This window comes from Chrysemys picta, chromosome 5 (assembly GCF_011386835.1).
Source record: "Chrysemys picta bellii isolate R12L10 chromosome 5, ASM1138683v2, whole genome shotgun sequence".
In the NCBI taxonomy this organism is placed as follows: Eukaryota; Metazoa; Chordata; order Testudines; family Emydidae; genus Chrysemys; species Chrysemys picta.
The window spans coordinates 73,838,678-73,864,868 of NC_088795.1; the positions used below are offsets into that span (position 1 = coordinate 73,838,678).

Sequence of the window (26,191 nt, forward strand, 5' to 3'; positions counted from 1 at the left end):
GTTGTGATCAAGACAAGCTTTTAAAGAACCTTGCATCTTCTCGTGACAGGGCTGCCCGACTAAGCTAATTTACACAGCCCCAAGTGTGTGGTCCTGTCTTTTTGTATGTTAGAAAACAGTTTTTACCTACAAAATAATAAACAAACTTTGATAGATCTGAGACAAAAAGCTTTGGTTAAAAACTTCCTGGATACTGATTTCATTGGCGTGTGTGTGTGTGTGTGTGTGTGTGTGTGTGTGTGTGTGGCCAGCCCTGTACAAAAACATGTGAAGAGACCATCTCTGCCCTGAAGAGCTTGCAGTACAAGATGGCAAGTGACAAATGAAGGATGGGGAGAGAGGGACACAATCTAATACAGGTATATAAAATTTTTACTAGGGATTTGGAGCAATCAGATTTTTGAATTGCTCCGTTCCAGCTCTGCTCCGGCACCAATAGTGACTGCTCCAGCTCCGCTCCGATGCTGCTCCGTGCTCCGACTCAAATTAATTTTTAACCAAATAAAAAAGTGCATACTGTAATTTTGAAAAACATTATTTTTATTCAGACTTTTAAAACCATTTAAATGTCATCAATAATGATACAAACTAGAATCCTTCAATTCATTCTGTAAAAAATTATTGCAGCAATCAAGTCGTCTTTCATAGCCTGCCCAAATCATTTAAAATTAACTTTAAAGCCAAAAACAGTCACTCTACACTAGCTTGAGTTGTTGGCATGCTCAAAGCAATTCTACAGGCAGCCTGAATGTGGTGTGGGTAGCTGTGAATGGCCTCAAAAACAGACTTAACTTTTAGCCTACCAGTAGACTCCATCGCCTCACAATCTTCCCGAAAGTTTCTCTCGAATAATGCTTCATTACAATTATGAATCGCAGAAACTCGCTGGCGTCTTTCTTGTTTATCCAGTTCTTTTTCAAAGTCGTCATCTTCTGAAGAATTGATGCTTGAATTATCTCCATTTCCCTGTGATGGTTGAAGACATCTCAGGGATGGCCGCTTGAACAAGTTCAGAGTGGAGACGGAAGTTTGAGAACAGTCTGCTATTTCTGAAGGATGTGAACTTTCCGAAACTGCAAATTCAATTGTTGACTCCTTTTGTTGTTTCGTTTTCTTCAACCTCTTTCGCCGAGGTCAAATGTAGCAATAGATTTTGTTTTTCAAGTCGTCGAGCAACATCAAGGAGCCTTTCCTTTTGCCTTTGGTATTTCCTTTGAGGTAAGAAGAATCTGATACCGTGGGTCAACATAAACTCCAGCAAGGACATGAATATTGTCAAAAAGCTTCTCTTTGCATTTCTGCATGGAGGATAGAATTCATTCTGCAATTTGTCCACCATTTTGTTGCAAGAATTTTGACAGTTTTCTTCATCCCTTCATTAAAACTCCCGGGGTTACATCGACAGCTTGAAGATTCACAGTTGTTTGGTTTGGCTTTGCCAAGAGGTCTTGCAGGTTCTTCACTTCGTCCCATTCAGCTTTTGTTAACTTGAGTTCTCATGTTCTAGCAGCAGCCACTTGTTCACAGTAAGATTGAAAAACGAGAAGCCGATCAATCATCGCAAATGTTGAACCCCAGCGAGTCACAGTATCCAATGATTGAGTTACCCCATGTAGATCAAGCAGAACACTTCGAATACTTGGGGTTCGTAGTTTGACGACTTGTTGAATTTTTGCCAGAAATTTCTTTGCATGTTCTTTGTTCAGTCCATCCCAGATTGCCAACGGAAGAGTGTGAATACCACACCTCATCAGTTGGACTTTTGGGACTTCCAACATGGCTTCATGAGACGAATGAGGCTAGGGTCATTAACCCATTGCACAGCAGCATCCATGTTGAGTTAGATTTCATCCATTCCTTTAGTTCCTTCATCAGGCAAAATAGCTTCAGTTCTGTTCACTTCGCTGTTCTCGGAGGTAGAAATGGTTTCATTGTCCTTGCTGAAATTTTTGACGGCACACGTCATGCTTGCTGCATTGTCAACGCAGATGCTCAGCACTTGCATTTCACTTATTCCAAATTTTTCTAAAATAGCTTTTACTGACTTTTCACGTACGAAGAATTGTGATGCACGTCAGTGTCAATTATGTCCAAGGTTTTTACTACAGCTTTATCTTTTCCTTCTTTGTAGTACTGAGCATTGATTGCAAGGAAATTTCTGTTTCCACGGGTTGCCACATCCATTTTCACGTAGCACAATTTTTGCTCCAAAGCTTTCTTGAGCTCTTCGCGACCAGACTCAGCTGTGCTGACAACTAAATGACGAACCACATCATGCCCCGTCGAAACGCCAAGCTGCCAACCCATTTCACCTGCAATTTTTTGGAATCCTTGGCTCTTTAGCCTGAAGGCAGTGAGTGGTGTTGAACTCAAGCAAACGATTTCCATCAGCCCTTCACGGAAAGTATTGGCATCCATGGTGACTGTAACCTTTGAGGACTTCAAATATGAGTCAAGTTTTGTTTGTTCAATTTTGGGTTTCTTGTTAGATGAAACTCTGCAAAAAATCTTTTCTCCAGGAGTTTTCAAAGAGCCAGATGAACATCATTTAGCCACATAAGCTTTCTGTTTTGCCTCATCTTCCTGGTCCTTTTTTGTAACCAGAACCACGTAGTTTTCAGGATGGTTACGTTTTACATGCAGCCAAAGGATGAAACTTTTCATGGCAATTGCTTCGCTTGTCTTGAAGCTACATGGTTTGAGCTCACCATTCACTTCCTTTTCCACCTTGCACGTTGCTGATTTCTTCTTTGCTTTTCCCAAAAATGTTTCTCAAATCCAAAAGTAAAGACATCATTGAGATCCTTTTCCGTAAATCAGCTATAAATCATGGGAGGCAGATTTGATTATTTTGTTGAAGCCATGGCCAAATCTTCTTGTGCTGCTACTGCATCCAAATGTTTGTTATGATCTTCGAAGAGCAGTGAACAAAAGTACTACTTTTTTTTTATATATGCATCCGAAGAAGTGGGCTGTAGTCCACGAAAGCTTATGCTCTAATAAATTTGTTAGTCTCTAAGGTGCCACAAGTCCTCCTGTTCTTCTTTTTGCGGATACAGACTAACACGGCTGCTACTCTGAAACCTTTTTTTTATAATGTACCTGCTTGTGATCTCTTAACCACTTAAGGTACTTCAAATTTATTTTGGATTTTCTGGACAAAAATGATTGCATTTTCTTTTTACACAAAATTATTAAAGTATATTTTAATATTTTAACATGCTTCTTGCAGTTTTAATGAAGTAAGACTTATTTTATAAATAAAAATTATATTATGTATATTAAACTGCAAGTTTTTCTTATGAAATTTTGCAGTAAAAATATTTGAAATATTTTCCAAATTTTTAATTAATATCTCAAAAACGCTTTAATATAGATATATCAATGAAATTTGGTATGTGCCATAGTGTTAGTACGTGCTATCGCTGTTCTACAACATTAATTGTTGGAAAGTAACGAGGCTACATGTTACAAGGTTAAAAATAAAATTTAACGGGAAAGCAGATTCAAATTGCAAGCACAGTCCTTTTAGTAAAGTGAGCACATTTTCGGAAATATGTTTTTCCTTCATGAGCCTGAATAGATTATACAAGATATTTGCTCTATCTTGTGTAATCTATTCAGGCTGATGAAGGAAAAACATATTTCCGAAAATGTGCTCATTATTAAAAGGACTGTTTGCAATTTGAATCCGCTTTCCCGTTTAAAGTTTATTTCCAACGTTCTATCATACAACATCATTCAAATAAAATTATTTAAACTACAGGCGTCGTGAACTGGGGGGACTGGGCCAATTTTATTTCATATTTTTTTTAAATCTTCAACTATTTAACAGATACGACCCTGGAATATGATTTAATGCTAAAACATGCATTAAAACAGTACTCTTAATTTATTTTGTATAATTAACCATTTCTGAGAAAACTGATTAAAAATTTTAATCTGCTTAGATGCTTAGAATGATGCAAACAATTTTACTTCATTACTTATTTTTCAACTTTGGAACCATATATTTTAAACATAATAAATAATAACCAAAAATTAACAACTTCGATTATGGAACATAATATTACCGCTCGTAGCCAGGAGCAGTCGACGACAAGCCTTTCTTAAAATATGAAATAAAAATGACCAACCACCAGTTCGGGACTCTTATGGTTCTTGTTTTCCATGACTTATGAACAGTCTGGCTTCATAGTGAAGGGGATAGCCCGAGAAGCGGCGCGGGCGAGGGATGTGCTGGCCGCGGCTTCTCGCCGCCCCCATTGGCCCAGGACGGCGAACTGCGGCCAGTGGGGGCCGCGATCGGCCGAACCTGCCGTGTCAGCAGGTAAATAAAACTGGCCCGGCCCACCAGGGTGCTTACCCTGGCGAGCCATGTGCTGAACGTTGCCGACCCCTGTTCTAGCTACTAGTTCCTTGCTCTAATTTCTTATAGCTGGGGTACAGATGTATGGTTTTAAGTAGTTTCATATATTTCAGATGATTGTGGAACTTCATCCCTATTCCTCCAGTGTCCTCCATTTACTTTTATCAGCATAACTGATTTCCAAGTCTGGAGGGCCAGCGCAGCTGCACCAGCTTATCACGCAATTAAAAAGATTATATTGGCAGATAGGAGTGTTCCATTTCATCTTGAAAACTTCATGAGGTTTTTCTCAGAGAGATGTAGGTGGATATTAGGATCTCGTGTTGTAATTGAAAGTGAACAAAAAACACACAATATAAATTCTGTCTGATTTGTAGTTCCTTATATGGCTCCCTACCACTCAAGCAAAAACATCTGTCTGTTTTTGACCCTTACACCTCCAAAATCTAACATCTATTTCAAACATTAATATTCTGTAGAATAAGTCTTAAAGAGGATAATGCTGGTTTCTCAATTTTCAAATTTACATGCATTCCTTCCCTAGTCCACACAAGGCCCTGATACAAGGTTTGGTCTTGATAAGATGTAAAATAAAGCACTTTGTGTTCCAAAGAGCTTTATATAATATATGTATTCATGCCGCACTACTAAAATACAGCCACTTCTGGAGTAGAAGAGAGCAACCAGTTTCCTACAAAATTGGGGAATCAGAGAAACTTTAATGAATGACAGAGGGGTAAACCCTTAGTCTTGAAGTCCTGAAGAATCTGTCCATATGAATAGACATGAGTTTTGTTTTTAAGGTCTCATTCTAACAACTTATACACACATTTGTATAGTACTCCTGAAGTGAAGAAGATGATTTACTCTGCAGAAAGGTCACTAACTCTATGGAGCAGGGCAGTTGAAATGCTATGGCAAAAACAAATCCCAGGTTGGACCTTCTTAGTGGTGCTATGCTGAAAATCTTTTACTCAAGAAGGTATTTCCTTCAGTGAGACAGGATGGAAGTTTTGTTTCAGGGTGGAAAGAGGTTATAGTAAGACTGGGTCAGCGATCAACAAACTACTGTATTGTGAAAGGTCCCAGAAGCAAAGGAACGGATTACGGATTGTGGTATTGTGAGGAGCACAGATGCAAGACCAGATCAAATGGTGGTGTGAAAGGGTGCAAAGAGGGCAGATTGTCGAAAAAGCAATGTAATGAGAAGGTACCAGTGGCAATGTATTGATGATGGAGGCCATATTATTGTGAATTAGAAATATCTTGGACTGAAAGAAGGAGAGCTGATCTCATGCTTTCAGTTTTCTAGGGGAATAATCAAAGACTTTCAGCCTGGACCTTCCAGTTGCTTGATTTTAAATGTTCTGTCATAACCATAACACTTCAATTCCTTTTTAAACATTCATTTTTTTTCTCCTTTTCAGCTTTCTGTGAATGAACTTCATTTCATCTCATGAACTGCTTTATTTTTGGCTGGCTTTGTTAACGCTTTGCTTTGCAATATATTTCTATCTTGATGCATTAGAACTTACCTCTCTACATACAAGTATTAGAGGTAGGTGTTGTAATATGTGAAAGTGCTAGAATACCGTTAAAGACCTGATTAAGTTAGATAGATCACCATATACTAAATGCCTGATGGGAATATGTTTTGACAGTAGTCCTGTTCACACACTATCCAACTTTATTTTCAGTTTTATAGTATCCTTTTGCTCTATTTTCTTTGTTGAATTGCTAGTGCTGGTTAAAAGCAGACCTTATTTGCAGAAAGTTGGGTTTCTGGATGACTGATCTGTAGGTATCTAGGTCAGACCATATCACCAGATGTTCAACGTTCAAACCTATGAAGAACCAAGTTATATATTTCATTATAAAAGACTTGGAGGAGTGTGGGTAACGTTTTCAAGAGAGCTTAAATGCCTAAGCCCTTTTTGAAAATATGACTTAGGAGTCTCTCTCTGTTAAACCCTCTTGAAAATTTTACTTCTGGTCAACCATGAATCTCTATTTGAAATGACAAGTATTGTGAAATTTAGATAGTACTTAGGAAAGTACTTCGCTGTTTTCCAGCAGTACTTAGTCAATATTTCATAAAATGTCCCAAAGTATATTTTAAATAATGTCCGGAAAGATGTGCAAAACTACAAAAGCCAAGCCACTTTTTCTGAATTCTTCTGGTGCTAGTAAAAGATTGTGGATTGGCAGTCCTAGAGACTGAAGTCATCTAGGTAGCCACATAATCAGCACATCGTGGCTAAAACATAGCTTTATCCATGGGTATTTTTAGTAAAAGTCATGGACAGGTAAACAAAAATTCACGGCCCATGACCTGTCTATGAATTCTACTATATACCCCTAACTAAATCTTGGGGTGGAGGGGAGGCAGCTCGGGACGGTGGCCTGGGGGCGCCACGGGTGCTGGTGGGAGGGCAGCCCAGGGGGCACCATAGGTGCTGGGGGGGGGGGGGGGGGGACGGGCTTGGTGGGGCTAGGGTAGGCTCTCTACCCTGCTCCTGGGAAGCAGCGACCCTAGCTCCACATGCTGCCTCTATCCCAAGCCCCGGTTCTGCAGCTCCCATTGGCTGGGAGCTGCGGGGGTGGTGCCTGCAGGCGGAGGCAGCACGTGGAGCTAGAAGCTGAGGGAGGGGAGTTGCTGTCGCCCTTCTGGGGAGTCCCCCCCCCAGGTAAGCACTGCCCCACACCCAAATCTCCACCCCTGAACCCCCTCCCAAAAAACTCCTGCTGCTGTGGGACGGGGTCCTGAGACTGCCCCATCAGCAGCTGGTACGCCTGGCCCAGGGACTGCCTGAGCTGCTCAAGCGGCCCCTAGGCCAAGCGCACTGGCCTCTGAAGAAGTCACGGAAAGTCACGGAATCCGTGACCTCCATGACCAACACGGAGCCTTAATCATGGCCAATAGCAGTGCAAGCTTCTCTGTCTTGCAGTTTGTCTCAACTCTAATTTGGAGAGCTGCTTCCAGGAGCCAAGAGGATAGTTTTGACTCCATACCCATTGAGCCAGTGGCCTCTGCTGAGACTGCCAAAAAAGTTGCAAATTGTTTTGGTGATCTTGATCTCTGTCCATAGGCTGACTCACTTTGCATAGGCCGTTTTGTGTATTAAGCAGCTATCAGACAGTAACCACTGCAGGTCATTACAGATCTAACCTAGGTTTGACACAGCAACCTGCAGACAAGCCTTTGCAGTTCTGCCTGTGTGAAACAGAATAGCATCTGCCTTCAGTTTATAGTGTGAGTGTAAAAACAAACAAACCTACCTGTGAGGGGAACTAGAGCTTTCCTGCCACCATCCCCTCTTAACAGTGTATTTTGGGAAGAGAGGCTGTAACTACAGATCTCAGAGATTTGTCTGGAAGGGGATCCCTTTCTTTGTGGAAGTAGGAATCCTCACCTTGCATGGATAGTTGCTGTTCTGTCAGTTTCTCAGTAATAGACTCAGAGGATACCCTGGGGAGGTAGTGTGAATCAGGTGGAAATCTGGGCTCAGCATGTGATGGTGGGTGGAAAGCAGCACCTTTCCTGGAGGTCTAGGAGGAGGCCATGATGTGTCATGTTCCATGTGGAATAAATGAGATTTTGTATATGGAGGCCCCTCATTCTACAAATATACATGCCTTGGTCTCTGTCATTCATAAACTTAATGCTTATTGCTTCTGTATTCATAGAAAAAACTCTTGTTGTACATATTAAATACTGTTTTTAAAATGACCTTTCTTACAAATACAACAATAAATTTCAGAGTAAAGTTGTGGGATTTGTGTTTGAGGAGAAAAAAAGACACTATTAAATCGTATTAGGCTGATGAGGAGCCTACTATGTTTCAGTAGAAGTACAGTGCTGAAAAGTTATTGGCTCATAACAGTGTTGATGTTTCACTGTATGGTATATAGATCCCTGTGTTCTGATTTTCTATTGTTGTCTGGACTCAGTCTGTTTTCCTGTATGTCAAATATGACCACCCCCACCTTCATTTCATCCACATAGTTTTTGTAAATCACTTTTGTCCGGGATATTTAATTGGACAGTTCCTGATACCTCTGTGATAGTTGCGATCCAGATAAATAAATACCTCTGCCTCCAGTTTGAGTTGTTAGTTCATCATAACTTGACATCATATCTTCCTGATTATTTAAAGCACTTCTAAACCGAAGGCACTTTTGTTATGAAATTCTCTTCAAGACATTTGCATATTCAAATATTATTTTTAGTAGTTCTATAAAGCTGAAAAGTCATAGTTCAGAAGCAGGGGGAAAACAATTCTCAATTTGGAGCCTTGCATGCAAACTTCTGAATACCGTTATTTATCTGAGGCCCTTTTTTGAGGGCTTTATTGTTTTGTTGCCTTGTGGCAGTGTAAAGTACACTGCCACTTTATAGCACTGAAACTTGCATTGCTCGGGTGGGGGGAGGAGGGGTCAGCGCTGTAAGTGACAAGCCTGGGTGTGAATGCAACGGCTTCTTTTTTCAAGGGTATCTGGGGGAGGGGGGTTGGGGGGGGGAGGTCCTGCAAAGTAGGAGGGGAAAGAAAAGCACCAACAAAACAAAAATCTTTATTGTAATATGTCAGTGCTTGAAATCTTTTTTTAACAGTTTCAGTTGTAAATATACTCTGGTTTCTCTTCAGATCGTATAAATCTTTCGCCTTTTACTAAAAATTCTGTAAGCTCACTTTTTTTAAATTTTTTTTAATTTTAAAAGAATGCAAGCTTACCTATCATAGAATATTTATTTAGTTGTCATCTTCCACATTTTAATAAATCTTGATATGGAGTCTTCAAAGTCCCTAAATTATTATTCTTTTCAGATGTTCATTTACCAGACTGTGAAGATGGACAAGGATTTATTTCCTAGTAGAACATGTTTACATGTTTCAGTCCTGTTTGTTGGCTTATGACAGGACAGTAAATCTTGTGAGTTAACAGGTTTGCAGCTTTTCTCTAGCTCTTCAGTCTGATCCACATTGGAAAGTTATACTGGCATACTTATTTCAGCTGGGGGTATGATTCTATTTTATCTACTGAAACAGTTATACCAGTACAATCCCTGGTAACAGGACTGCAGTTATATCAGTAATAAGGTGCTTTATATCAGTATAACTTATTCTCCTTCCCATACAGGAATAAGCTATGCTGGTATTAGCACTTTGATATCAATATAACGGCATCCACCCCAGATGGTGGATGAGTGTTTATACTGCTTAACTATATTAGTATAATTTAGTTAAAGTGGTACAACTGTGATGGTCTTACATTCTTCTCTTCCCCCCCCCCACCCCCATGGCAAATTTCATTATTTTTCCTGAGTGAAGGCATTTAAAACCATGCTATTATGGGACTGTAACATTCAGTCAAATGCTGTTGTGAAGGGGGTAGGAGGAAAATCATAGCGATACCTGGGTAGATTGATGTTGCCTTCCTCTTAAATTACACTCAGCCCTGGCTCTTACGTTGTACTAATCTGATTTAAACATGCCATTCAACTTGTCTCATGGCACAAAAATGTAGAAAAGAGATTTCTGAGTTCTTTCCAGCTATACTCTTAGCCCAGCAGAAGAGTCTGTCCTATCTCGGGGCCTCTCCTTTTGTCCCTCCAGACCCATGAATATGATACAGTTCTGCGGTGACCTAGAATCCTACTTTCGATGTCTCCGACTCAAAGAATATTTCCAACATACCTCTGAACAGCATACTAACCCACAGAATCCTCCCTACCAGCACTACAAAAAAAAGGATTCTGCGTGGACTCCTCCGGACGGTCGAAACAACAGACTGGATTTCTACATAGATTGCTTCCATCGACGTGCAAAGGCTGAAATTGTGGAAAAGCAACATCACTTGCCACATAACCTCAGCCATGCAGAACACAATGCCATCTACAGCCTCAGAAACAACCCTGACATCATAATCAAAAAGGCTGACAAAGGAGGTGCTGTCGTCATGAATAAATTGGAATATGACCAGGAGGCTGCTAGACAGCTCTCTAACACCACATTCTACAGGCCATTATCCTCTGATCCCACTGAGGATTACCTAAAGAAACTACACCATCTGCTAAAAAAACTCCCTGACAAAGCACAGGAACAAATCTGTACAGACACATGCCTAGAACCCCGACCAGGGGTATTCTATTTGCTACCCAAGCTCCATAAACCTGGATATCCTGGACGCCCCATCATCTCAGGCATTGGCACCCTAACATCAGGCTTGTCTGGTTATGTAGACTCTCTCCTCAGACCCTACGCTACCAGCACTCCCAGCTATCTTCGAGACACCACTGACTTCCTGAGGAAACTACAATCCATCGGTGATCTTCCAGAAAACACCATCCTGGCCACTATGGACGTAGAAGCCCTCTACACCAATATTCCACACAAAGATGGACTACAGGCTATCAGGAACAGTATCCTTGATAATGTCACAGCTAACCTGGTGGCTGAACTTTGTGATTTTGTCCTCACCCACAACTATTTCACATTTGGGGACAATATATACCTTCAAGTCAGCGGCACTGCTATGGGTACCCGCATGGCCCCACAATATGCCAACATTTTTATGGCTGACTTAGGGGACAAGAGCTAAGGAAGCGTTGTTCTAACGCCCCTACTCTACTTGCGCTACATTGATGACATCATCATCATCTGGACCCATGGAAAAGAAGCCCTTGAGGAATTTCACCATGATTTCAATAATTTCCATCCCACCATCAACCTCAGCCTAGATCAATCCATACAAGCGGTCCATTTCCTGGACACTACTGTGCTAATAAGCGATGGTCACATAAATACCACCCTATACCGGAAACCTACTGACTGCTACACTTATCTACATGCCTCCAGCTTCCATCCAGGACACACCACACGATTCATTGTCTACAGCCAAGCTCTAAGATATAACCGCATTTGCTCCAATCCCTCGGATAGAGACAAGCACCTACAAGATCTCTATCAAGCATTCTTAAAACTACAATACCCACCTGCTGAAGTGAAAAAACAGATTGACAGAGCCAGACGAGTACCCAGAAGTCACCTCCTACAAGACAGGCCCAACAAAGAAAATAACAGAACACCACTAGCTGTCACCTTCAGCCCCCAACTAAAACCTCTCCAGCGCATCATCAGAGATCTACAACCTATCCTGAAAGATGATCCTTTACTCTCACAGATCTTGGGAGACAGACCTGTCCTCGCTTACAGACAATCCCCCAACCTAAAGCAAATACTCACCAGCAACCATACATCACTGAACAAAACCACTAACCCAGGAACCTATCCTTGTAACAAACCCCGATGCCAACTCTGTCCACATATTTATTCAAGTGACATCATCATAGGACCTAATCACATCAGCCATACCATCAGGGGCTCGTTCACCTGCACATCTACCAATGTGATATATGCCATCATGTGCCAGCAATGCCCCTCTGCCATGTACATTGGCCAAACCGGACAGTCTCTACGCAAAAGAATTAATGGACACAAATCTGACATCAGGAATCAAAATACTCAAAAACCAGTGGGAGAACACTTTAACCCGTCTGGTCATTCAGTGACAGACCTGTGGGTGGCTATATTACAACAGAAGAACTTCAAAAACAGACTCCAACGAGAGACTGCTGAGCTAGAATTGATATGCAAACTAGACACAATCAACTCCGGTTTGAATAAGGACTGGGAATGGCTGAGCCATTACAAACATTGAATCTATCTCCCCTTGTAAGTATTCTCACACTTCTTAACTGTCTGTACTGGGCTAGCTTGATTATCACTTCAAAAGTTTTTTTTCTCTTAATTAATTGGCCTCTCAGAGTTGGTAAGACAACTCCCACCTGTTTATGCTCTCTGTATGTGTGTATATATATCTCCTCAATATATGTTCCATTCTATATGCATCCGAAGAAGTGGGCTGTAGTCCACGAAAGCTTATGCTCTAATAAATTTGTTAGTCTCTAAGGTGCCACAAGTACTCCTGTTCTTCTTTTTTGAGTTGACTGTGACATTCAAAATTAGTTGTTCCTGATTTAGGCATAGCAACTTCATTCAGAACTCTATTAGCAGTATTTTATCACCAGTACGGTATTTTCAAGGATTAACATTTTGAACAGGTGGTAGTTAGCTGATATTAGGCATGAGTCACTTTAAACTTATGGTTATCAATTAATTGTTAGGGATGGCTTCCAATGAAGGGTTGTGTGCAGTTGAAACATAACACAGCTACTTACAAAGAAACTGATGGCATGTCTACACTACAAAATTAAGTCAAAATATGGTAACCCTATGTAAGTTAGGTTAAGTGTCCAAAAAGAGGACACTCCACGGGCCCCAGCCCCACCCCAACTCCGCCCCCTCCCCTGGACGCTTCGCCCCCTGCCCCACCCCCTCCCCTGCTTCCCGCGAACATTTGATTTGCGGGAAGCCTGAAGCAGCAGGCAAGCTGGGGCGTGGGGGGGCGTGAGGAGGCGCGGCTCTGACCCCGGCGTCTCCTGCCCGGCTTGGCTCGGGCCCCGCACCACCGGGCCCCAACCCCGGCCCTGGCCCAGCCCCCACCGAGCACCGCCCGGCCCCCGGCCCCAGCCCCCCTGGCCGGCCCCAGCCCGGCCCCCAGCCGAACACAGCCGGCCCCGGGCCCCGCACTGCCGGCTCCGGCCCCGGCTGAGCACCCCGGCTCCGCACTGCCGGCCCCAGCCCGGCCCCCAGCCGAACACAGCCGGCCCCGGGCCCCGCACTGCCGGCTCCGGCCCCGGCTGAGCACCCCGGCTCCGCACCGCCGGCCCCAGCCCGATCCCCAGCAGAACACCGCCAGCTCCGGGCCCTGCACCACTGGCTCCGGGCACCAGGCCCCGGCTGAGCGCACCGCCGCCCCCGGCCGAGCACGCCCGGCCCGGCCCCGGCCCAGCACCCCTGGCCGGCCCCGACCCAGCCCCCAGCCGAAAACAGCCGGCCCCTGGCCCCGCACCGCCGGCTCTGGCCCCGGCCAAGCGCACCGCCGCCCCCAGGCCAGACACCGCTGGCTCTGGGCCCTGCACCGCCGGCTCTGGCTCCGGCCCCGGCCGAGCGCACCGCCAACCAGCACTGGGCCCTGCACCGCCGGCTCTGGCTCCGGCCCCGGCCGAGCGCACCGCCAACCAGCACTGGGCCCTGCACCCCGGCCCCGCACCGCCGGTCCCAGCCCAACCCCCAGGCCGAACACCGCCAGCTCCGGGCCCCGCACCGCTGGCTCCGGGCCCCGGCTGAGCACACCGCTGCCCCCGGCCGAGCACCGCCGGGCCCGGGCTCCGGCCCTGCACCACCGGCCCCAGTCCCGCACCGCACCGCTGGCCCCAGCGGCTCTGGCTTCCGGCCAAGCACCGCCGGTCCCTCCCTCCCTATTTTCCCGGACATGTCCAGCTTTTTGGGATTTCCTCCCGGACGGGGATTTGAGGCCCAAAAAGCCGGACATGTCTGGGAAAATCCGGACGTATGGTAACCCTAACTTCCATCTACATACAGCTGCCACAGTAATTACATCATTTGTTCGTATCTGCACTTTGCTCCTTGCATTGGTGGTGTGCGTTCGCACCAGGAGTGCTTGCACCGATTGAACTCTGTGTGGGGCATTGTGGGACAGCTTCTGAAAGGCAGCAACTGTCAATGTAAGGAATGCAGTGTCTACACTGACGCTGCGTCGACATAACTACATCGACATTGATTCTATGCCTCTTGTGGAGGTGGCGTTATTAAGTTGGTGTATCAGGTGATTTACATTGACAGGAGTGAAATTTTAGTGTAGACATTTACATAGTTAGGTTGATGTAAGCGGTCTTCCATGAACCTAACTCTATACGGTAGGCCAGGGCTTAGGATGCAGATTAATCTAGATGCTGTCTTGGGAGTCGGGGGGGAGACAAATGAGGAGGCATGATGATAGGACATTTAAGTCTCTTGCTTTGCTGGTAATTGGACTGGATGGTTAAGTACTCTCTCCATAATGGCTTATTTCTCCCTCTGAGCGTGGAAGGCAGCTCCAGCGGCATGTTTGACCATGTGGACTACAAAGGGTGGCATCTTCCAAACTCTAGCACATGGGGTTGAGTAAAGTATCCCAAGACCTGAAATAACATAGCGTCATGGTTTTGGCTCAACCTAAGTATATTTTGTTATTTTAGTTCTACTTAAATGTTGGTTATCTTTAAAATTAAAGCTTGTAAGTCCTCAAAAAATGTATTCAGAATACATGCTTAAGGTTTGGGGAGGATTCACTATATTCTTCATATATAAAAAGAAGTTGATCCCTGCTTTGAGTGCAAAACATAACCTGAAGTCCTAAATTATGGAGTGATGCAGTCCTCCATAATATTTTATTCTCTCAAATCTATTCCAACATGCCTCTTTCTATTTTTGCATGTTTTAGTAATTAATAGTATTGTCCACAATTTGTTTTTAGTGCTGTACAATCATGCAGGAAGACAAACATTCTGCCCAAATTTTTCAGTTTAAAAAAAAAAACAAAGTACAGGTGAACGGGTGGGGGAAAGGTGAAGATAAGTACCTGTCTTGTTAAGTGTATGGATCTTTTCATAGCCCAGTAAACAACTTCTGTCTTCTCCAACTTTGTGTAGGAAAAATCACTTGCTTTATAGTAAAATAGGGGATCATGGGGTATGACCACTTTCAAAAGAAGCTACTTGTTTCTCAGTGGATCTAAGGTAGGGGTGGGCAAACTTTTTGCTCCGAGGGCCACATCTGGGTATGGAAATTGTATGGTGGGCCATGAATGCTCACGAAATTGAGGGTTGGGGTGTGGGAGGGAGTGAGGGCTCTGGCTGGGGGTGCAGGCTCTGTGGTGGGGCCAGAAATGAGGAGTTCAGGGTACGGGAGGGGGCTCCAGACTAGGGCAGGGGGTTGGGATGTGGGGAGGGAGGAGGGCTCCGGCTGGGGTGCAGGCTCTGAGGTGGGACTGTGGATGAGGGGTTGGGAGTGCAGGAGGGTGCTCTGAGCTGGGACTGAGGGGTTTGGCAGGTGGGAGGGGTGCAGGGTCTGGGCAGTGCTTACCTCAAGCAGCTCCCAGAAGCAGCGGCATGCCCCCCCCCCCCCCCCCGGCTCCTACGTGGAGGCGCGGCCAGGCGGCTCTGTGCACTGCCCTGTCCACAGGCGCTGCCCCGTAGCTCCTATTGGCTGCGGTTCCTGGCCAATGGGAGCTGCGTGGGCAGCGCTTTGGGGAGGGGCCCCTGACTGCCCCTACGCATAGGAGCTGGAGGGAGGACATACTGCTAATTCTGGGAGCCACACAGAGCGGGGCAAGCCCCAGACTCTGCTCCCTAGCGGGAGCTCAAGGACTGGATTAAAACATCTGGAGGGCCGGATGCAGCCCTCGGGCCATAGTTTGCCAGCTCTGTTTTAGGGAGAATGCCTTCCGCCCTGATCAACTTTTAAAAATGGAATAGAAGTTTGCTATTGTTTCCAATACTGGTTTAGCTCTACCAGCACTGGCAACTTTGGGATCCCTTTTGTTTGAGCATTGATTAGGTGTGCACTGAGCAAGGTTACTTGGCACATTGTTATAAATAGGACTTACGTATACCTGAAAACCAAGAAGTAGTGTGACTGTTACTTACATGATAAGCTGGGGGAAGAAGAGATGCACACAGGACATGGGTGGGAGAGGAGGAAAAATCTATATGGTAGCTATTGCCAATATAGTGACAAAACTGATTACAAACCACCCTACACTGGAGAAAATAGAATCCCATCAGGGAATGAAACAAAGTATTTGAGCGAGTTAAAGGCAAGGTGGGTAGCAATGCTACAAATTTATTTTCCTGTGTAGTTATCCAGAACCAGGTCATGCATTAGACAGACATTGTTAGTTACTGTGAGAGTTGAGAGAAATAGATCGAATTTCAATTAAAAAACCACAAACCCCTTCCCCATTTAATAGCCAGCATCCAAACCTATGTGAGTATTTTTCAGGCATTGTAGCTCAATGTAGTGATGTAAAATCTCTGCTAGAAATAAGTCATTCTACTATGCTGCCTGTGGTATTTTCACTCCAGTTACTTTCCAAATTTGTGCTTATTGTGTGACAGATGTGTTTGCAGATATATAACTCAGCTTGCATACTGTTGTTTGAAATGTGTTGCATAGAAAGCCGGAATGATTCTACCTGTTTTTCTTTGTCTTAAATAGAAAATTAGATTGTACTGTACAGTGTTGTAGCCGTATTGGTCCCAGCATATTAGACAAGGTGGGTGAGGTAATATCTCTTATTGGACCAACTTCTTTTGGTGAGAGAGATGAGCTTCTGAGCTTACACAGAGCTCTTCTTCAAGTCTATTGCATAAGCCTGCTTTTTGTATACTGCAGGCTGATGGATGTGCAACAGATAAAAATGTGATGTAGATTGTATGCACAGTACCAATAATCTTTTGTAGAATATTTTTATTTTTTGTGACCTCTTGAATTTATTTTCCTTTGCTAGTAGGCTATTATGCTTCTTATTACATGGGATGACATAGACAACTGCTGTGAACACTGAGCAGGGCACTTTAGCCTTGACTCGGAATAGGGCCTCTGAAGCCAAAGTGAGCATGTGTATCAAAGGGAATCATGGGGGAACTCAACTGGATGGATTGTTGAACCACTACTGCTTTTCGTACTACAGAGGTAGGGTGCATGCAGAGTGGCAGAGGGCAGGTACTGGCAGAGCAGGGAGAGAGGTCAACACTTCCATTCTTAAATGAAGATAAATATGTGACAGTGTACCCCATAAGGCTTTATTTATGGGGAGGGGGGGCTTATAAATGTATGTATGACATAACTGGAATATGTTTTGTGCTGCCTGTGCCATGTAACATATCTCCGTAAGGGTTGTGATCTACTATATCTATTCATCCTATTTGTACATCTGTATCATTTTCTACTCGAGCTTAAGAATATGGGCTGTATGCTTGCCTGATTTCTAAGTAAGCTTTGTGAGGCATTTGGTCAGCTTCTTTAGGAAGGAATTTGCCAGGTTAAGTACCTGATCAGGAGACACTTAGGGAACAATGCATCTTGGAATGCTCCAATCCACATGAGAAGTCTTCCTGGAGACATGCAAGATGCCATGTGGACAATGCAAAGACTGAGTCATGCAGGGGCATGTGACTTGCCCAGGTGACTCCAAAACTCCATCTTGGAGCTGGGCTTTGCAGAGGAGGGAGGTCTCCACCCACAAGAGAGAGTCTACTTAAACCTGTGGGAGACCCTTCCATTTTGTCTTCAGCTGGCTAAAGAAGGAGCCTCTCCACCCCCCCCAGGATACTTGAAGGAGACTGAAACAAAGGACAGTAACTGCAGGGGGTGTGAGTGATTGCTGGACCCAGGCTAAAAGGAGATTAGCCTGTAAAAGGGAGTACACTGGAACTGGTGAGGAAATTATCTGTATTCAGTTTGATTAGGCATAGATTTGCGCATTTTATTTTATTTTGCTTGGTGACTTACTTTGTTCTGTCTGTTACTACTTTGAACCACTTAAATCCTACTGTCTGTATTTAATAAAATCACTTTTTATTTAGTAATTTACCCAGAGTATGTATTAATACCTGGGGAAGCAAACAACTGTGCATATCTCTCTATCAGTGTTATAGAGGGCGAACAATTTATGAGTTTGCCCTGCATAAGCTTTATACAGGGTAAAACGGATTTATTTGGGTTTAGACCCCATTGGGAGTTGGGCATCTGAGTGCTAAAGACAAGCGCACTACTGTGAGCTGTTTTCGGGTAAACTTGCAGCTTTGGGACAAGTGATTCAGACCCTGGGTCTGTGTCTGGAGCCAGACGGGAGTGTCTGGCTCAGCAAGACAGGGTGCTGGAGTCCTGAGCTGGCAGGGAAAACAGAGGCAGGGGTAGTCTTTGCACATCGGGGTGGCAGCTCCCAGGGGGGTTTCTGTGATCCAACCTGTCACAAAATATTTTCCCAATAACGAACTATAATGACAGCAGCTCTAGGAACCCAGAAATCTCACTTGCCTGAATCTACCAAATCAGCCCCAGCTGGAAATTTTTCGTTAAAAAGCTGCTTACGTGCCTCAAAGGTCTGCCATCTCCATTGCTCAGTCTCCAGCTGTCTTTGGCTCCTACATAGGGTGACCAGATGTCCCAATTTTATAGGGACAGTATTGATTTTTGGGTCTTTTTCTTATATAGGCTCCTATTACCCTCTTCCCCCCCCCCCCCCCCCCCGCCCCCCCATCCTGATTTTTCACTTTTGCTGTCTGGTCACCCTACTTCTACGTCCTTGCAAACGGAACTATAATCCTGGCATCTTTGGGTTAGGGTCCTGCACCCCGGTCCTTTCAGCTGTTTGTGGTGTACTTTTAGATGATCAGCTAGCCAGACTCTCGAGTACAGGGATGGGCAAACTTTTTGGCCCAAAGGCCACATCGGGGTTGTGCAACTGTATGGAGGGCCAGGTAGGGAAGGCTGTGCCTCCCCAAACAGCCTGGCCCCTGCCCCGTATCCGCCCCCTCCCACTTCCTGCCCCCCTCAGAACCCCCAACCCATCCAAACCTCCCTGCTCCTTATCCCCTGACCCCCCCCCATTCCTGGGACCCCCGCCCCCTATCCAACCCCTCTGCTCCCTGTCCCCTGACTGCCCTGACCCCATCCAACTGCCCTCTGCTCCTTTTCCCCTGACCTCCCCTTCCCTTGACCCCCTGCCCCTAACTGGGGACTAGGCTCCCCGGGCGGGAGCTCAGGGGCCAGGTAGGACGGTCCCGCGGGCAGAGGGAAAATACTTGAGTATTTTGTCTAGCACACTGTGGAAATGGTAGGCTTCCTACCCAGACCTGGATCTTCTGCGGGGGAGAGGGTTGTTTTTGTTTGATTTATTTTTGAAAGCTCCCTTAAGCGTATAAGTTTGTCCTCATCAATGCATTGTACTATGGAGAACTTCAGCTACCAGCTTGGACATCCAGTTATACACCAGTATATTTATATAGTCCACCCACTCTTTTTGGGTGTCTGCCTCACCCTATAATATGATTGGAGCTTGAACGTCTGTCTCTGCCCAACTGGAGGGACATTCATAAGATTTTCTTTGTTCAATGTGAGAGGGGAGAATTCAGTTAACAAGTTGTTGCAGATCAGTTTTTTAAAAGTTTGGAAATGACTCACCGTTGTCTATGGTGAATGTAGTACTGTTTGTATGTGGAAGTAGCTTCTGACCAAGTGATCCCAGTTGAGTGTAGAAAGTAATAGACCAGAGGTTAGCAACCTTTCAGAAGTGGTGTACCAAGTCTTCATTTATTCACTCTAATTTAAGGTTTTGTGTACCAGTAATACATTTTAACGTTTTTAGAAAATCTCTTTCTATAATATATAACTAAACTATTGTTGTATGTAAAGTAAATAAGGTTTTTAAAATGTTTAAGAAGCTTCATTTAAAATTAAATTAAAATGCAGAGCCCCCCGACCGGTGGCCAGGACCCAGGCAGTGTGAGTGCCACTGAAAATCAGCTCGCGTGCCGCCTTTGGCACGCTTGCCATAGGTTGCCTACCCCTGTAATAGACTAATTAAGCTACCTTACTTTGAGATAGTAATAGGAGGCCAATTTGCAGTTTGGCAGTTACAAACGTATCTGTAGAACGAGACTGAGGCTGGATCCATTCTGCCTTCTGAAACTGTACAATTGTAAGCCATCTGGAACACTTGTGTGTGTGTGTGTGTGTGGATGTGGGGCATGTTACAAATATTTTAGAAGGAACAAAAGGTACTCACATTTCTCTATATGTAGAGCTATTTTTCTTGGTTCCACAAGGATGTACACAAGTAATGTATCCTTTAAATTTAGTGGGTTTGTTTTTTTTGAATCGTATGCTGTATTTTTACAACAGGAATCTCATTCATCTCCAACTGTATAAATTGTTGCGAAGAAATTAATATGATTAATATTTAAGATTTTTAATTGCCATGTCTAAGATGACTATCTTTGTGGGTGTTTCTGAAGCACTTTCTCCAGCAAAGATATAATTGAAACATTCTATGTGAAAACATTTTTGTTTCACAAATAGTTGCTGAGTGGTTCTTATGCTAAGGTTTCTCACTTGGGTAAGCACGAGAAAGTTCTTTGTAAGGATTGTTTAACTTCTTGTGCTTCACACATCACAAAGTAACCAAGTTAGCACAGTGACTTGGCATTCTTTGTGTTTTTGATAGGCATGTAAACTTTAACTTAAATTCTACCTAATGAAAACCACAGTGGAGCATCAGGCAAGATTAGAATAAAATTGCAATTATGTATACATTTTTTAAAACTATAGTTATGAGGCTTCACAAATTCTAAGATTTACTATAGAACTGAGTTAGTCAATAGGCGGACCGCAGGCCATATCCAGACCACCAGATGCTTTTGAATGGACCAAGAAATCTTTTTATTTACTTATCATTATTATTTTTTTCTTCTCTGGAGTCTGGACTTTGATACCTTGACCAAGAAACTGGGATCTTGACAAAATAATTGACTACCCCTGCTATAGAAGAATCTAGTCAATACAAATGCTTGTATATTCTGTCTTCTGTGGAAATTCTGAAAGGTTTCAGATCTAGCTTTTAGAGTTGGCAGATTTTTATCAATGTACATCATGGGAAGAGAGTGAAAGATGCAGACAGGGTTTGCTCAGATACCGTGGTGATGGGCAACTATATAAAAGCCTAGATAGGTTGCAGTGCTAACATTCTTCTTTAGTTGAAATAGTCTTAGGCCCAAATTCTGCTTTGATTTTACACCCTGTATAATCCCACTGTCTCTTATGAGCTTGCATTTAATGGATGTCAGGGCCGAGTTTCTCTGAAGATTCAGGAGGCTTTTAAATTCTGCTTTTATACTGGATCACGTGATGATATTTAATCCAGTGATCTGCAGTCATACAAGTTATTTTTGGATTGTCACAGGTTACCCCCTTTCACCTTAGCTGAGGAGCTTATGTTTTGTTTTGTTTCTCTGAAATTAATAGGTGTCTACAATGAAATCTATCCCCAGATATCAGAGTTGTTATATATGTTGGTTCTCTCCTATGCCTGTTTTAAGCCTTCCTCTTGAGCAGTCGTCCATATTCTTGTCATAGCTGTTTTTCTTGTGTTGCACTTTCTACAGAGTGCAGCGTGCTGATGGCCAAGTGAAATATACAAAAAATCCTAATTTCTTGAATGTCAGTCTGGTAGTTAGGCCCAACATTTGTGTGTGTCTGTATCCTGTGATCAATTTGGTTATTTAAGCATCATTTCATTTCATTTTATCCCAGCAGCACCAGTCTCCTCTCTGGGACCCAAAATGTACATTTAAAAAAGTCTTATGCAGCAAATTGTTAATATTTTAATATTCAGACACAATGGAAAGTCCTTATTTTGATAGTTACAGGGTTAAACGTTCCACTGCAATCTACATACTACAGCTCTGTACTAGTGAATAAAGCCAGAAAGTAAAACTTAAATAGTAACAGACTGGTGCAATTTCACTATGCAAACAGACATAAATGCAAAATGAAAACATGCTGCATGAATAATGAAACGTAAATATGTTAATTAAAAAGAAAATTGTTAAAATGTTTGATGATAGAACAAGATCCTAACGGGAACATGGTTAAGAAATTAAGTTTAAAACAAAGTGTCCCTTGTACGTACAGCCACAGGCTAGCATATATAATTTAAGTACGTTAATTTATTTTATCCAGTCATCTGTACTAGAAACAGAGTAAATCTCTGACCATTTCCCCAGATTTGTCAAAATGCTACACCCTGACACCTCCCACCCAGCTTCAAGTTAATCTGTTACTATTGTTTTTTGCATGAGCTAAGATCTGGACTGTATGTGGCATAGGCAAGTGTAGGAAAATAAAACTTTTAATGTGTTAAATGCATGCTGAAGTGTGTAGTGAAGTGTCTTGACTCAGCAAGCTGATGATATCCTGAGGTGATCTCTACGGACACACATTTTTAGAACCCCAAAAACTAATAAACTAAAGTAATAAACAAGCAGGGGGGGGGGGTGTTTTTGTTTTTAAATACTGTAATTTGTAGTAGAATTGTGTATAGGTCTTTGAGACCTACTGTTTGCTTGGCGCATGCTTAGTTATACTGTAAAACCTTTCCATGTGTCCTATTCTATATACAGACTGAGATCAAGCAGCATGTGTATTGTTCTTTCGCACTATGGGCTGGCGAAGCCAGAGCCAAGAATTAAGGGATTAGGGGCTGACAAAGAGAGTACTTTTTGTTTAGGGTTACCATTCGTCCAGATTTTCCCGGACATGTCCGGCTTTTTGGGCCTCAAATCCCCGTCCGGGAGGAAATCCCAAAAAGCCGGACATGTCCAGGAAAATAGGGAGGGAGGGCCCGGCGGTGCGGGGCCAGAGCCGGGCCAGGACCGGCGGTGCTGGGGCTGGGGGCCAGGCCGGCGGTGCTCTGCCGCGGGCCGGCGCCCCAGGGCCCGAGCCGAGCCGGGCGGGAGACGCCGGAGCCAGAGCCTCTTGGCCTGGGCAGGCCGGCCGCTGGAGAGAGCCGCTCGGCCAGGGGGGCCGGACTGGGCCGTGCCGCACCCAGCCCCAGCTTACCTGCTGCCTCCCTGTTTCAGGCTTCCCGCGAACATTTGATTCGCGGGAAGCAGGGGAGGGGGAGGAGCAGGGGGCGGAGCGTTCGGGGAAGGAGGCAGAGTTGGGGCAGGGCTGGGGCAGAGTTGGGGTGCGGCCCCGTGGAGTGTCCTCCTTTTTTAAAACTAAAATATGGTAACCCTATTTTTGTTAAACTCTTGCTCACAACTCTCTAAATCAGAAATAGGTTCCACAGGTACTAAGCTACAAAAAGTAGAGGTGCCTCCAAAGTTTTCACCAAAAAAACCCCAATAACTGAATAGCTGCTAGATATTCCTCTTAGTAATTTTCTCTTAACCAATTTGAGATAAATTCCAGTGTGTTAAAGCTGAATCTGTTTTTATACATTGTGAGGTTGTATACTTGTGTAGAGAAGCTAGCCGGGGCTTGTCTCTCTCCGGGGCGGCAGGGAACCACACCGCCTCACTACCTTTGGGAATAGCTCTTGTGGGGAATTAGTCCAGCCACGGGAGTCATCCTCTACGGCCTTAGTGAAGGTACAAATAAACAATTAACCTTGGTTTCTTTTAAATATCATAAACCTTTCCTCTCTTTTAAATAAAAGGATTCTGGTTTTGTTTAAGATTAAATTAATACTTCGGACATTATTTCAGAAGTCTCTAGGTAGTCTGTATTCTCAGACTGACTTACATACTCTGTTTCTTAGTTAGGATTTCTATTTTTGATATCTTTATTTGCAGCCATCACATAAAGCCACATTTAGCCAATTGGCTAAATTTTCAGCCTTATGAAAGTCATGCCATGTTTTTTTTTTACCATGGATGATTTATAAAAGTGCTTGTAAAAGAGTCTTCTAGTAGTGAGTAAAGCCACTTGTAGATCGCACAGTTTACTGTTGAACACCAGCAGCTCTGTGTTGCATCTCAGGTCTCATTTACAGTTAAGACATTGGGCTGTCGTTTTTGCTAATTTTGAGCCAAACAGTCCCCTTTTGTGGGAAAAAAATGTGAAGGAGAAAAACTAAGTAAAAAAAACAAACAAAAAACTTCTCAGTTTCAACTAGCTGAAATCTTGATTCATATTCCCTTTAAGGGGATCAGGAAAACAACAACAGAGAAGTGAGGGGCTTGCATTCACGTGGAGCCAGAGGATTAGCAGGGAATCCACGCCCCCAACCCTACACCTCTTGGGGCATGCATTTGAAGAGCTGAGTTCTGTGACTTCACATTTTGGCTGTGCTTTCCTTTGACCACAACTCTGTGCTACTCTTCATCTGAGTGGCTGTCAGATATGGAGTTCTAATGCAGCACTAACAATTGTTTTTACCATTCACAGAGACTGTTCTGATTTTTACCTGCCCTCTTTTCAGTTCTGTGGAATAGGAAGAGAGGGTGCTGCAGAAGGGGAGCTAACAATGTAGCCTCTCCTCCCTTTCTTCTCAGGCTTTTCCCTCCAATTTTCTCTCCTTTGAAGTGGAAGAGAAGAGAGACTCATAACTCAAAAATAGAGAGATGCTTTCTCACAGCTGTGCCTTCCAAGTTTGGTATGAACATTTTAAAAAAGGTTCAAGTGACTTTGACAGTACATTTCTCTTTGGTTGAGGCAAGCCAGATTCGTTGATCAGATTAATTGAACTCTGAAGATTCCTAACTAAGGTGGTATTATTGAGGTGACAACCAAAAGTAGTCACTCAGTTAACATGTGTTTTGCTGTTTTGGAATCTTACATAACTGTTGCATCAAGGCAGGTCTATAACTGCTTGATTTGGGTTGGACTGTGGCATGCACATTAGATAACATTCCCTCTTTTTATATGAACAACCATAAATAATTCCAGTAGAGTGCTTGCTACTTTACAGCCAGTCTCTCTTAAATCGCACTCGCTCCATACCTCTTCTGAGTCTACTTACATTGTATATATTTTTGTCATGCATACATAAATCCTTAGAGAAAACTTTAAACATAAACTTGGATTTAAATCATGCCTATTTATATTCTAGATAGTACTCCCCAAAGGTACAAAAAATATTTAGAATATTAGAAAATGCATCAAGGAAATGCATTACAACACTTTCTCACAAAAGAACCCACCAATTATTACAATACGACTAAATGAAATACAAGATATGAAAGAGCTCTGATGATAAACCAGAACTGATTTGAAGATTGCTGTGCTTCAGCCTGTGAACTCATTCTAAAACACAATAAACACACCACTACCACTTTGACCTGAATTTACTCTGTACTATATCTAGAAAGGTAGCTTTTTCTTACTTATTCAGAATGTACAATAAATAACACCTATCTACTAACCAAATAGAACTCTGCATTAAGGCCCTGATTCATGAAAACATGTAAGCATGTGCTTAAGTCTCAAAGTCAATGTGACTTAAGCATATATGTTAAGCACATACTTCAGTATTTTATTGTATTATGGCCAAAATATTTGTATAGCCAACTGTACAAATGCTATACAAACTACTAGTTGACCTTTTAGTTTACAATGTAACAATATTGCACTATATTGTTGTGGTATAATTTCACACAATGTACCTTTGCATTTTCTTATGTAGAATTGTACATCAGATACCTGATGCATTCCACCTAAAATCTGTGTACTTGCTTGTGAATATCTCTGTAAAACAATTCCTTTTTAAATAACCCCAAATTGTCCACTCGTACACACTCTGTCTCGTGTTTTTTCCATTGGTACTGTGCCATACTTGTATCCCATTCAGTCACCCATACTCCACGGACACCTGGAGGTTCATTTTAGCAATATGTGTATCACTAAATTAATTTTACAATTTAACAAAACTATACTGTATAGATTTAGGAAAATTCAAACTAGTTGTAATCAGGGTGGATTTGATTTAAATCACTAGTCAGGAAGACTCAATTTAATAATGGATTTCTACATAAAAGTGCATTTTTTGTTGGTTGTTATAACCTTAATAAATATTCTTCACAACTCAGAGATAGATGTAGGTTTCATTTTTAGGAGGTACACACTATACATTTTTGAAGTGATTTATTTTGAAAACTTTTCAGATTAGTTTTACAGCTATATCAGAAAATGAAAGATAATTGAAGCACATATTTATGGTAGCTCTTATTCTTTTCACCAGTCTCCTCCAGTGTGTTTTGTGTTTTGCTTTTTCTTCTTCCATGGCAGCTTATTGCCTCCTTGCAAAATGTGCCCCAACACATGCTGAGCTACTTCCCTGTTGTCTTGGCCT

The 26,191-nt window shown here is 43.2% G+C and overlaps 2 protein-coding genes across 5 annotated transcripts in view; both read left to right on the plus strand.

Moving 5' to 3' along the window:
- Positions 1–17,928, plus strand: part of LOC135983682 (uncharacterized) — a 175,859-nt gene extending 157,931 nt beyond the window's left edge. Inside the window, exon 2 of the mRNA XM_065596591.1 lies at positions 9,985–17,928. Within this exon, the coding sequence (XP_065452663.1) occupies positions 9,989–10,969 (981 nt within the window). The 5' untranslated portion in view covers positions 9,985–9,988 and the 3' untranslated portion in view covers positions 10,970–17,928. The remainder of the gene's footprint in view (positions 1–9,984) is intronic.
- GALNT7 (polypeptide N-acetylgalactosaminyltransferase 7) overlaps positions 1–26,191 on the plus strand; it is a 121,561-nt gene that overhangs the window by 26,361 nt on the left and 69,009 nt on the right. Inside the window, exon 1 of one of the 4 annotated variants that reach the window (XM_065596585.1) lies at positions 5,136–5,927. The exons of the other annotated variants lie outside the window; for them this stretch is intronic. The gene's annotated coding sequence lies outside the window, so the exon portion shown is untranslated. Of the gene's footprint in view, positions 1–5,135; positions 5,928–26,191 lie in introns of those variants that run through there. 4 annotated transcript variants of the gene reach the window in all.